The 12,251-nt window shown below is 50.5% G+C and overlaps 1 protein-coding gene across 7 annotated transcripts in view; it reads left to right on the top strand.

Annotated features, from left to right (window-relative positions):
- Positions 1–12,251, top strand: part of ITPR2 (inositol 1,4,5-trisphosphate receptor type 2) — a 390,831-nt gene that overhangs the window by 229,690 nt on the left and 148,890 nt on the right. For all 7 annotated transcript variants that reach the window (XM_081210608.1, XM_081210607.1, XM_081210606.1 and 4 more), the window contains one exon: positions 5,377–5,485. In XM_081210608.1, the coding sequence (XP_081066734.1) occupies positions 5,377–5,485 (109 nt within the window). The remainder of the gene's footprint in view (positions 1–5,376; positions 5,486–12,251) is intronic.

Raw genomic sequence — 12,251 nt, 5'->3', positions numbered from 1 at the left:
AGGGAGTGAGCACCGACCTGTGGAACACCGGATGCATCCTGGAACCCTCCGGGAGCACCAGCCTGAAAGCTACTGGGTTGATCTGCGCTTCGACTTGGTATGGACCGAGTTGCTTGTGCCCCAACTTCTTTTTGGCTAACGATCTGGTCGGCACTGCGTGGGCTGCCAACCAGACCCAGTCTCCCACTCGGATCTCTTCGCCAACCCGCCTGTGCTTGTCCGCTTGCACCTTGTATGCGTGCTTCGCTAGCTCCAGCTGCCGTCGGAGTTGATCGTGGACCTCCTGCAACTCAGACGCGAAAGCGTCCGCCGTCTGCGGTTCCCCTTCCCCCACTCTGTCCAGTCCCGGGAAGGTTCTGGGATTCCTCCCATTGTTGGCGAAGAACGGTGTCACCCCTGTGGACACGTGCTTCGTGTTGTTGTAGGCGAACTCGGCGAGCGGCAGGTAATCCACCCACGTCGCAGGCTGTTGATTGGCATAGCATCTCAGGTACTGCTGCATGATGGCATTGACCCTCTCCGCTTGCCCGTTGGTCTGCGGGTGTCTCGCTGATGTCAGGTTGATTTTGACGTTCAGGAAGCCCATCAGCTTCTGCCAGAAATTCGAGATGAACTGGCGACCACGGTCGGACAGTATAGACCGCGGCAGCCCGTGCACTTTGAACACGTGATCTATGAACAGTTTGGCTGTTTGTTCTGCCGTGGCTACCTTCGCACACGGTATGAAGTGTGCCATCTTGGTGAACAAGTCCACCACCACTAGTACAGCCGTCTTGCCTCTCGAGCTGGGTAGATCCGTGACAAAGTCCAGGGCCACCCTCTCCCACGGTTCAAACGGCGTTTGCAGCGGTTCGAGCAGTCCCACCGGTGGTTTGTGCACCGGCTTGGCCCTCTGGCAGGTGTCGCACCTCACGACGTACTCCGCGACTTCCCCTCTCAGTCTGGGCCACCAAAAGTCCCTTGCGACTAATTCCACCGTTTTTTCCGTGCCAAAGTGCCCGGCCGTGGGTGCGTCGTGCAACTGCTGCAGTACCTTGGCGCGAAGTTCATCTCCAGGCACGTAGATGGCCCCTTTACGTAAGAGCAAGCCGTCCCGTATCTGGAACTCGTCGCTCTTCGCCGTGCCCTTGTGCACCTCGGCCATCTTCGCCTGCGCGAATGAGTCGTCCTGCAACGCCCGCCGCACCGCCTCCAGGTCTACTGTGGCTGAAGCGCACGCCCACGCTGTTGGCGCGAAGATGTGCATGGCTGCCGCTGGCGTCGCCTCTTCGAGGTATTGCGGTTTTCGGGACAGTGCATCCGCCCTGATGTTGGTGTCGCCTGGGACGTACTCTATTCGGAAATCGAAGTCAGCAAAGAACTCCGCCCAACGTATCTGCCTCTGGTTCAGGAACTTCGCCGTGCACCAGTGCTCCAGATTCTTGTGGTCCGTGCAGACCTGCACCGTGTGCTTGGCGCCGATCAGGAAGTGCCTCCATGCTTTGAATGCTGCATGAATGGCAAGCAACTCCCTGTCCCAGATGGTGTAGTTCTGCTCCGACTTGCTGAGCTTTCTGGAGTAGAACGCTCCCGGTCTCCAGACCCCCTGTGGGTCCCTCTGCAGCAGGACAGCTCCCACTGCTCTATCGGACGCGTCTGTCTCTACCCGCATCGGTCTGCTGGGGTCGATATGCAGCAGTTGCTCTTCCGACGCGAAGAGACGCTTGAGTGCCTGAAAGGACTGCTCTGCCTGCTCCGTCCAGATGAATTTCTTTTTCTTGGAGCTTAGCGTGTCCGTAATAGCCGCCGTCTGCATCGCGAACCCTTTGATAAACTTGCGATAGAAGTTGGCGAAGCCGACAAACCGCTGGACCTCCTTCCGGTTGCGTGGGCTCTTCCAATCCAACACCGCTCGCACCTTGGCGCTGTCCATGGCTAGCCCCTTGTCCGACAACTTGTAACCCAAGAAATCCACCTCCGTCGTGTCGAACTGGCACTTCTCCAGTTTGGCGTACAGTCTATGTTGCAGCAACCTCTCCAGCACCTCCCGAACGTCTTGGTCATGCGCTTGCTGCGACTCGGAGAATATCAGGATGTCATCCAGAAAGCAGACGCACTTCTTGTAGAGGAGTCCCGCCAACACATGATGCATGAAAGCTTGAAAACAGTGAGAACCGTTTTGCAATCCAAACGGCATCACTCTGTACTCGTAGGTGCCCAGAGGCGTGAACATGGCTGTCTTCCACTCATCGCCCTCCCTCATGCGGATGAGATTGTACGCCCCTCGCAGGTCCAACTTGGTAAACACGCGTCCCTTGCGCACCGTCGCCAGTAGGTCGTCAATCCTGGGCATGGGGAAATCAGAGGGCTTGGTCATCTTGTTCAAGAGGCGAAAATCCACCACCAGCCTCTTTTGGGGCGTGTCCTTCTTCTTCACAAAGAAAACAGGACTGCCCCCTACTGCCCTGGACTCCCGGATGAAACCGCGCTCCAAATTGTGATCTATGAACTGTTTGAGTTCCTGTAGTTCATCCTCAGACATGGAATACAGCCTCCCCTTCGGTAGCGTCGCCCCTGGTAGGAGGTCAATCTTGCAGTCATATTGCCTGTGCGGTGGTAACTTGTCTGCCTCCTTCTCGCAGAAGACCTCCAGAAAGTCTGCGTATTTGTGGGGGACTGCTTGCAACGTTCCCAACTGCAGTTGTGATTCCTCCTCCTCTCCCTCCTGTCCGGGCAGGATGCAGTGTTCTGCGCAGTAAGAGGAGCCGAAGATCAGCTGTCGCTGGTACCAAGCCAGTGTCGGACTGTGCCTGTCCAGCCAACTCATGCCCAACACAATGGGTGTGTCCGACAGTCGTGTGACGTTAAAACTGATGACTTCCCTGTGGTTGCCAAGGCGCATCACCATTGGCGGCGTTTGCTTCACCACCTGCCCCCCCAGCAACTCTCTGCCATCCACTGTGACGACTTGCAGGGGCAGAGTGGCCGGCAATAGCTGTATAGCGTGCTGCTCCACAAAATCCTGTGCTATAAAGTCTGCGTTGCTTCCAGAATCCACAGAAAGCGGGACTTCGATAGTGACGCCATCGGGCAGCTGGAGAGATGCTGTGAGTTGCACTACTGGTTTGGGTGGGAGGGGGTCTGTGGGTTGCAAGATCGCTGGGGACTGCTTCAGTGATGCGTCTGGCTGGGCCCCAGTGCCTCTGTCTCCAGCCAGACATCGTCGTTTCCCTGCTGGTGTTCGCTGTGTTGCGTGGCCGCTTTCACCGTTGCGGAGGCTGCAGTGTGCTTGGAGCTCCTCTGGGGACACTCTTTCGCCAAGTGTTGAGAGCTGTCGCATATATAACACTTCCTGGTCCCTCTAGGAGGTTTAGTCTTGACTGCCGCCGGTGCAGGGGCTCTGGTAGCTGACTGAGCCCTGGCTCCTCCCACCTCCATAGGTTCCACTCCCCCTCCTGGCGGAGGTGTAGATTGCGCACGCGTAGCGTCCCTGGGAACGAAAGAGAAACTTCTCGCTGCTTCGCGCCCTCCACGTCCTTCGTCTCTGCACCACGGACGTTCTTCCAGCCTCACCCCCACAGTCAGCGCCCTTTGGACCACCTCCTGCGTGCTCCGGGGCCTCTCCCCCCTCGCAATTTCGTCTTTAACAGCACTGCTTAAACCCTCCCAGAATAGGTCTCTGACTGGGGGCGAATCCCGGTCCCATTCCAAGGCACTGACCAGCGCAAAAAAGCGGGCGTGATACTGGCGTACGCTCGCCCTCCCTTGTTTCAGTCCATGAATCTCCCGTCGGGCAAGATCCACGTCAATGGTAGATAAAAAGCACGCATCCATCGCTTTGATAAAGGCATCTGCATTCTGAAGCGCCGGATCTTTATCCCTCCACAAATTGCGTAGCCACGCTTTAGCATCCCCATGCAAATGGGATAGTATAAACCCCACTTTCTCTTCCTCATCCCTAAAGTCTTTCGCCAGCAGTTGCAGTGCGCACATTACGTCTGCTCGAAAATTGGGGTACTGTTGTAAATTCCCATCGAAGTGAGCCACAAGCCCTCCTGCTCTCCGTGCCAACCCAACCCCCTCCGGTCTGGGTCCTGGCTGCCCATGCTTAACCAATGCTTCAAACCTGGCGTGGAGATCTCTGTAGGCGGCTGCCGCATCCTCCTCCCTTTTCTTGGATGCCTGTACCTCCGCGTTCAATTGGGTCACTGCCTGTTGCAGCGCTGAAATTTTCTCTGCTTCCGTCATCTCTGCCAACCGTTGTGAGCTCGCTCCCAAACACCAATTTCCTCCTCTCGCTGCTTCTGCCTCCGCTGCGAGGTATCAGGTGTCCGAAGCTTAAATGAGACGGGTCTTACTGTCAGGGCTGCCACTCAGTCCCAGCTCACATAGGACCACGTTAGCCAGCGTTCAGGTTAAAAGAGTCTTTATTGGATTACAGCTTCCATTTCCACACTGCAATATGCAGCCCTACTTCTTCTAGGTCAGACCGGCGAAGACCCGTCTGAGTCTCCGCCTCTAGCACACCAGCTTAATACCCTAGCCTTGCTCCACCTCCTGCGCCTTTCCCTCCGTCTCTGGGTCCTTCTGCCCCCCGGGGTCTCCTTTTTCCTACTCTCTTCTGACGCGGACCCCCCTGACCCTTCCGCCTCCTTGCGGCGGGCTTTGGGACCTGGTTCACTCTCTGGGCTGCTTACTGCGCCAGCTTCCGCTACATTTGAACTTGGCGCGCGCGCCCAACTCTCAACCTTCCTCTTGATCGTTTCGTCGCTCCCCGAGGTGGGCGTGACTACTCCTGACTCATGCCCTCCCTCCTTCTGAAAGCCTCCGGAACCCGATCTCTGGTCCCCTTTCTCCCCGCTGTTCCCGTCTGGGTACGTGGGTCCCGATCTCCAACTGCTGCTCTCTGATTCCTCTCTGGACCCTTCTTCCTGGGGTGTCCCCCTGCTTTCCCCCCTTGCTCTGACTGCTGGCGCTCCCTTCTGGGAATCCTCGGACTCACTGGATAAGCTCGGCGATCTCGGTTCGTCATCCCCACTCATCTTTCCTTCGTATTCCTCCCCCTCGCTCTCTGTCTCCTCCCTTCTCTGCGTCTCTGCTTCTGAACCCCTGACAGTAATACACTGAGGTAAAATATATAAGATATGAAAAGCAACAGAACTACAACAAAAATTGCAGTTTTCTAGCACGGTTCATTAAAATTGCTGTAATCGGCAGAAAAATCAAAAACCTGCTAAGACCTTTAGCAATTTTCATGTGGTTCTTTGGGCGGGGGGTAAGTTTGGGAACCTCATTAGTTTTTGCCAATATAATGAAAAGTATCCAAGTGATTAGAAAATCATCAGAATGAGACTAACCCCATTTGGTGTGATATTTTGTCTCATGTTTTACTTTAAGGCTGATAAATCATACAAAAAGGCTAATGGAGAAGGAAGAAAAACTCTGTATTAAAATTCTCCAGACATTACAAGAAATGCTTGACAAGAAGGAAAGCTTTGTGGAAGAGGTATGTCTGTTCTCTTTGATCTAAAGAGCAAAAATATTTTTGTTGTATAATATTAGCTGTGGTATTTCATGCCATATTTATAGTAATGTAATGCATAAAGATGCGGGTGTATATAGGGACGCGGGTGGTGCTGTGGTCTAAACCACTAAACCTAGGGCTTGCTGATCGGAAGGTCGGAGGTTTGAATCCTCGTGACAGGGTGAGCTCCCGTTGCTCGGTTCCTGCTCTTGCTCTCCAACAGTTTGAAAGCACGTCAAAGTGCAAGTAGATAAATAGGTACCACTCTGGTGGGAAGGTAAATGGCGTTTCCGTGCGCTGCTCTGGTTCACCAGAAGCAGCTTAGTCATGCTGGCCACATGACCTGGAAAAACTGTCTGTGGACAAACGTCTGCTCCCTCAGCCGGAAAAGCAAGATGAGCACCACAACCCCAGAGTCATTTGCGACTGGACTTAACTGTCTCTGGCTTAGTGTGGCCACTAAGTCTATTCTAGGAATCAAAAATTCAGGAGTGGGAGGATCCTTGCAACAGTCAAGGATTCCTGTTGCTGCTGCGGGGGGGGGGGCAGGACTCCATGAAATGCTAAGTATTAAAATAATCGCACTGTTGTCGTTGTTGTTTCTTGGCATCCATCTGTCTCAAGAGACTATGAAGTCCAACACAGGGGAGATAAAAGAGGGAGAGATGGAAGAGGGAGGGGAGGGTGAGCAGGAAATAATAGAAATCCAATTGATTATTGATTACTAGGCATAGTTTCAGCAGAGGTTGAGGACTAAGGGGTTGTGCCAAAGCCACTCATGCCTGGCAATTATAGTGCTTTATAGCCTTGGTCTGAGGGAAACAAAATTCAGGACTGGAAAGAGTCTTCAAAATTACAGCGTTTCTATAATCCTAAATACTGAATTTCTATGAGTGCTAGTCAGTTGCTATCCCATTCTAATACAAGAGAGGCTTCAGAATCAGGGTGTAGGACTTTTCAAAACCTTCATAGAACTGTTTGATTTAGAACAAGAACACAAACACTTCACAGTTTGTGTGCTAAAGCTGAGATGTGAGAAAACCACTAGAGGGGGTTGGTTTCACAGCAAGAGGCCGGTGATAATGCTACTTGTGGGGCACCAGCCAAGGGACCTTATGTGACCCCAGTTGTTTTCTGTGGTGAAGAGAGCGGTTGTGCTTGTTAATATTTTTCAGACTGAGAATTGTTTCTCTTCTTTTTTAACCCACTGAATCTCTCACTTCAGAAACATAATTAACAATGCGAAAGTTGTGAAATGTTCTATCACTTCCCAAGACTTCCCCTGACTTCCCAATGATGTGAATCACAGTTGTTGTTTTAATAGAGTTTGAAAGTGGTAAAGAATTGCTCATTAGATTGCCCATTATGTAACCTCTGCAATTTCTACTGATAAATACATCAGAACATGCTGGTCTGCACCAGTGGGTGACAAAGGGAAACATCCCATTAAGTGTTAAGTGTATATCTCTATCTGCCCAGACCCACCCACCCAATTGCTTGAACTTTAGATCCAAATGCCAAAAGTATGTATAGTCTATCACATGCCATACATTTTGCAGAAACAGGATAATTGAGCAACAGTTTTTTTTAACAGAAAATATCATGAGAGAATGCAGAATGCAAACTGTTAACAACCGTTCATTTTAAAAACCAAGGATATGATTTATTCATTGTGTAAATCTGGATTAGTGCGGATTGGCACTGCGAGTCAGAATTATGGAGTTGGAAGGGACCATGAAGATCTAGTCCAGCCCCCTGCAATGCAGGAGGCCCCGCGGAGTGTCCGTCCTGCCCCGGCTTGCTCCGCCCCACGGGCAGCTGCCCCCCTGCAGGTGGCTGGCCCCGCCCCTGGGCGCAGGGCACGTGAGCCGCCCGGGCGCCTGATCAGCTTGCTCCGCTGCTGGGCCAGGAAGGAAGGAAGGGGCCACACTGGCCTTCTTTGTGCTTGCTGTGTGCAAGGCCTGCTTGGGAGCTGAGTGCCTGGGACCAAAGGGGAGCCTTTTCGCCACACAGACCCAGCGGTGCCTGCTGCCGCCACTTCTCCCTCCCAAAGTGAGTATGGTACTGGTCTCCATTGGCCTCTGAGGCTTGGGACATCCTGTGAGGAGGCCCCTCTCTTTGGGTTGGGCAGAGGGTGGCGATGGAGAGGGGAGAGGAGAGGAGGCTGAGGGAACACCCCACAAGAAGTGAGGGGTTGCTTGTTCTGCAGGCAAGGGGGGACAGAACTGGGATCCTGAGGCTTGGAGCACGTTTCCCCACAGGGGAGCCACAGAAAGAATGTAGTTGGTCAAGGGAACAGTGGATTCAAAAAGTTTGAAAACCTCTGCTTTAAAATGTTCATTCAGTGTGCCTAATATGCATTTTTAAATATTAAAATGTATGTTGTGTTAATGGAAAAATCTAGTGAACCTTATTTAAAAATGAGTTTTAAACTTTTAAAATAATTTTTATTACATTTTCTGTTAGTATAAAATATAAACGCTAAAATTTTCTAAATACATGTGAAGGGTTTTTTAAAAAACAACAACAACAACAACAACAACAACAACAACAACAACAACAACAACAACAACAACAAAGAGGCTTGAAAAATACTTGTTAAGACAACCTTGCTATATACCTGCATTAAAATGGACAAGGACTAGAATGCAGAATAATGAAAGGGATTTTCTTAATTTGCTACTTCTTTCCTTTCAGACATGTTTCCTACAGTGCAGAACATACTGTTGGCAAAGGGGGATCATAAAATATTCCAGCTTGACAGGTTAAGACCTCATACCTCATGTTGCGTCTGCTTCAGTTTACCCCTTTTCAAGTTGTGCCCCACGGCAACCTGGAAGTACCAGAAGGGTTACTTCCGGGTTTCACCAGTCGCGCATGCACAGAAGCGCTAAATCGTGCGCAGACGTGGCGCTTCTGGATGCAAACGCTTCGAGTTGCGGACATGCCTCCAGGATGGATTATGTCCGCAACTCGAGGTTCCACTGTACTATAGAATCACAGACTTGTAGCACTGGAAGAGACAATGAGGGTTATATAATCCAACCCCCTGAAATACAGGAATCTTTCATCCAATGAGGGGCTTTAACTGATGACCCTGAGATTAAGAATTTCATGCCTGAGCTATCCCTCAGGTAAGAAATGTGACTGGTTCCATGTCTTGCAAATGTTGCTTATTACCCTCTTCCCTCTTTAGTACCTCTTATTGAGATAAAACTTTTGATCTCTTACTAGGAACAACAAATGTGTTTAATATTTCAAAGTAATACTATCACAAATTGTTTATAGCTCTTGTCTTTCAGTGGGTTCATTGTGGCTATGCTACTCCACTTACAAGAGAACTTGTGGAAAGAGTAGGGTCTTGTTTCTTAGGACATGCAATGTGTTGGGAAAGGACAGATGTGGAGAGGTAAAGTTTAAATCCTAAACTGAATCATGGTCTAATAAATTACTCTAAAAACATTCTGTTCATATTAGCATTTGTAGAATTGACATTCAGCACACCATAGCATATATTTTCAGCTAAGGTGCCATACTATTTAAATTTCTAAAATATTAGATATTCATGTTGAAATAGTAGCATAGGCGCCGACTCCATGGGGCCTGAGGGGGCCCGAACCCCCTCAAAAATTCGTTTGGGGGGGCTCTGTCCCCCCAATAATTTAACAAAATTATTAGTTATATTATGCTTTGTAAAATCACAAAATTATGTTGGTATTTTTTATTTTCCTTGTTTGACGATAGTTACCTTTTAAAATACATTCAGTAATGAGTTAAAACAAATAATTATTACGGTAGTAAGCCGCCGGCGGCGGCAGCAGCGTCTTCCCCCACCGCGGAGCGAACTCGGGCTCCCCTCGCGTTGCTGTGGAAGCTGCTCCTTCGGCGCCTGCCGACGTGGTGACCTACGCACCTCGCCCTGTCTCCGCCCGGAGAACCCGCCCCGGGCCGGCCCCCAGCGCCCCCCGCCGCTCGGAGGGGCGCGCAGGCGCTTCAGCCTAGGCCCAGGCCCGTCTACACGGGCACTTCGCTCCTCCACCGGCGCCTTGTCGGCGACCGCTGATGCTGAGGAACCAAAAGGAGGGATGAAGGGCACAGCAGCCATATATAGATATAGATATACCTTATACGTTTTATGTTCTCTCTCTCTCTCTCTCGGAGAGGGGCGAGCGGAAGATCCCTCGGCCAGGCGGAGCCGCGAGCAGGCAGGACAGAGGTGAGCCCGAGACGCGGCCTAGTCAGCCACGGAAAGAGGGAGGCGAGGAGGGCTGGGCAGAAGCATCTCTCCCCCCCCCATGGGAGAAAAGAGGGGCGCGAGCCCCCTCCACCTCGCCCTACCCTTAAGGGGTCTCCTGTCGCCCTCCACCCGTGGACTCTGGGGAAGGGGGGACAAGGCAGGAGGGAAATGGGGGGCACTGAATGACACCCCCAAGGGTGGCTTAGGAAGGGGAGCTCGTAACTGAATGTAGACAAATGACCAGAGGGAACCAGTTTTGAACAAGGACGCCCACAGACGCCGCCTCTTTTCCTCGGCTCCCCAAACTGCAGCTTTTCATCTAATTTTCATCTAAAATTTAGAAAACTTCCCGGGGCAGGACCCCGGTATGGGCCCCCCCAATATTTTTTATAAATCGGCGCCCCTGAATAGTAGGGGGAGAAATCCCCATATAGGAAGGAGGAAAATAATGTGCATTGAGTAATTTGGCCCTAAGCAAATAGAATACTTATTGCAGAATGCCATAAACCAGATGTGGCCAACTCTCAAGAGACTGCAATCTACTTTCAGAATTAAAAACTGGCAGTGATCTACCTGTTTTTTGGGGGTTCAGCTCAGTTTTTTTAGGGAGGAGGAAAGCCCCGTTTTTTGGGGGGGTTGGCTCAAAGTTGAAAGTTGCCATAGCAACGGTTAAACATTACAATATACACAGAAAAAAGGAAATTTAGTATAAAAGCACAGTTTTGAATCCTGAATCAACAGTCAGATAGTGGCCCTTATTCTGATTGCCCCTGCTAAGAACCTAGCAACCTTTGCTGTTATCTGCTCCGTTTGGTCTGACAGGAGAAAGGACACTGTGACAGTGGTTGTGCGCCCTGGGATGGTCAGTACGAGTGGGGTGATGATTTTCAAATAGTGGGTAGACATAGCAGACAACGCAGCGATTTCTCCAAAGCTGCTCTTTATTTGTAAGCTGGAGCAGAACTGAACATCAAACAGCTCAGCCGGCCTGCTTTTATAGGCAGCCGGCTGTCAACATTGTAGCAACAACAACCCAGGGTTTCCCGCCTAAAGTAACTGACGTGGACCTGAGTGAAAACTATATACACGATACTCCTGGTGGCCAGGGGGAGAACTTCAATACATAGCAATGATCTCGTTCCTCAGGTCTTTGTAGAGAGTGCAAGACAGGAGGACGTGAGCCACTGTTTCGGTGCTACCGTCTCCACAGGGGCAAAGGCGTTTCTCATGCGGGATCTTTTGGAATCGGCCCTCAAGTACAGCAAATGGCAAAACATTCAGTCTTGTGAGTGTGAAAGCACGTCTGTATTTTGTGATAGCTAGTTTGTGCAGGTATGGACCTAGAGAATCAAAATGGGAAGATGAAAATTGATCATACCATGGGCAGAATTTCCTTATAGTGGTCAGGTTGTGCTGATGCTCGGTATCTTTTGTTGTTGTTGTTGTTTAGTCGTTTAGTCGTGTCCGACTCTTCGTGACCCCATGGATCAGAGCACGCTAGGCACTTCTGTCTTCCACTGCCTCCCGCAGTTTGGTCAGACTCATGTCCCACCATCTCGTCCTCTGTCGTCCCCTTCTCCTTGTGCCCTCAATCTTTCCCAACATCAGGGTCTTTTCCAGGGAGTCTTCTCTTCTCATAAGGTGGCCAAAGTACTGGAGCCTCAGCTTCACGATCTGTCCTTCCAGTGAGCACTCAGGGCTGATTTCCTTAAGAATGGAGAGGTTTGATCTGCTTGCAGTCCATGGGACTCTCAAGAGTCTCCTCCAGCACCATAGTTCAAAAGCATCAATTCTTCGGTGATCAGCCTTCTTTATGGTCCAGCTCTCACTTCCATACATCGCTACTGGGAAAACCATAGCTTTAACTATACGGACCTTTGTTGGCAAGGTGATGTCTCTGCTTTTTAAGATGCTGTCTAGGTTTGCCATTGCCTTTCTCCCAAGGAGCAGGCGTCTTTTAATTTCGTGACTACTGTCACCATCTGCAGTGATCAGGGAGCCCAAGAAAGTAAAATCTCTCACTGCCTCCATTTCTTCCCCTTCTATTTGCCAGGAGGTGATGGGACCAGTGGCCATGATCTTCGTTTTTTTGATGTTGAGCTTCACAACATATTTTGCGCTCTCCTCTTTCACCCTCATTAAAAGGTTCTTTAATTCCTCCTCACTTTCTGCCATCAAGGTTGTGTCATCTGCATATCTGAGGTTGTTGATATTTCTTCCGGCGATCTTAATTCCGTCTTGGGATTCATCCAGCCCAGCCTTTCGCATGATGAATTCTGCATATAAGTTAAATAAGCAGGGAGACAATATACAGCCTTGCCTTACTCCTTTCCCAATTTTGAACCAGTTGTTCCATATCCAGTTCTAACTTTAGCTTCTTGTCCCACATAGAGATTTCTCAGGAGACAGATGAGGTGATCAGGCACTCCCATTTCTTTGAGAACTTGCCATAGTTTGCTGTGGTTGACACAGTCAAAGCCTTTTGCATAGTCAATGAAGCAGAAGTAGATG

Source organism: Podarcis bocagei (assembly GCF_964188305.1).
Source record: "Podarcis bocagei genome assembly, chromosome: 10".
NCBI classification, from domain to species: domain Eukaryota; kingdom Metazoa; phylum Chordata; class Lepidosauria; order Squamata; family Lacertidae; genus Podarcis; species Podarcis bocagei.
This window is presented reverse-complemented; position numbering and strand designations above follow the sequence as displayed.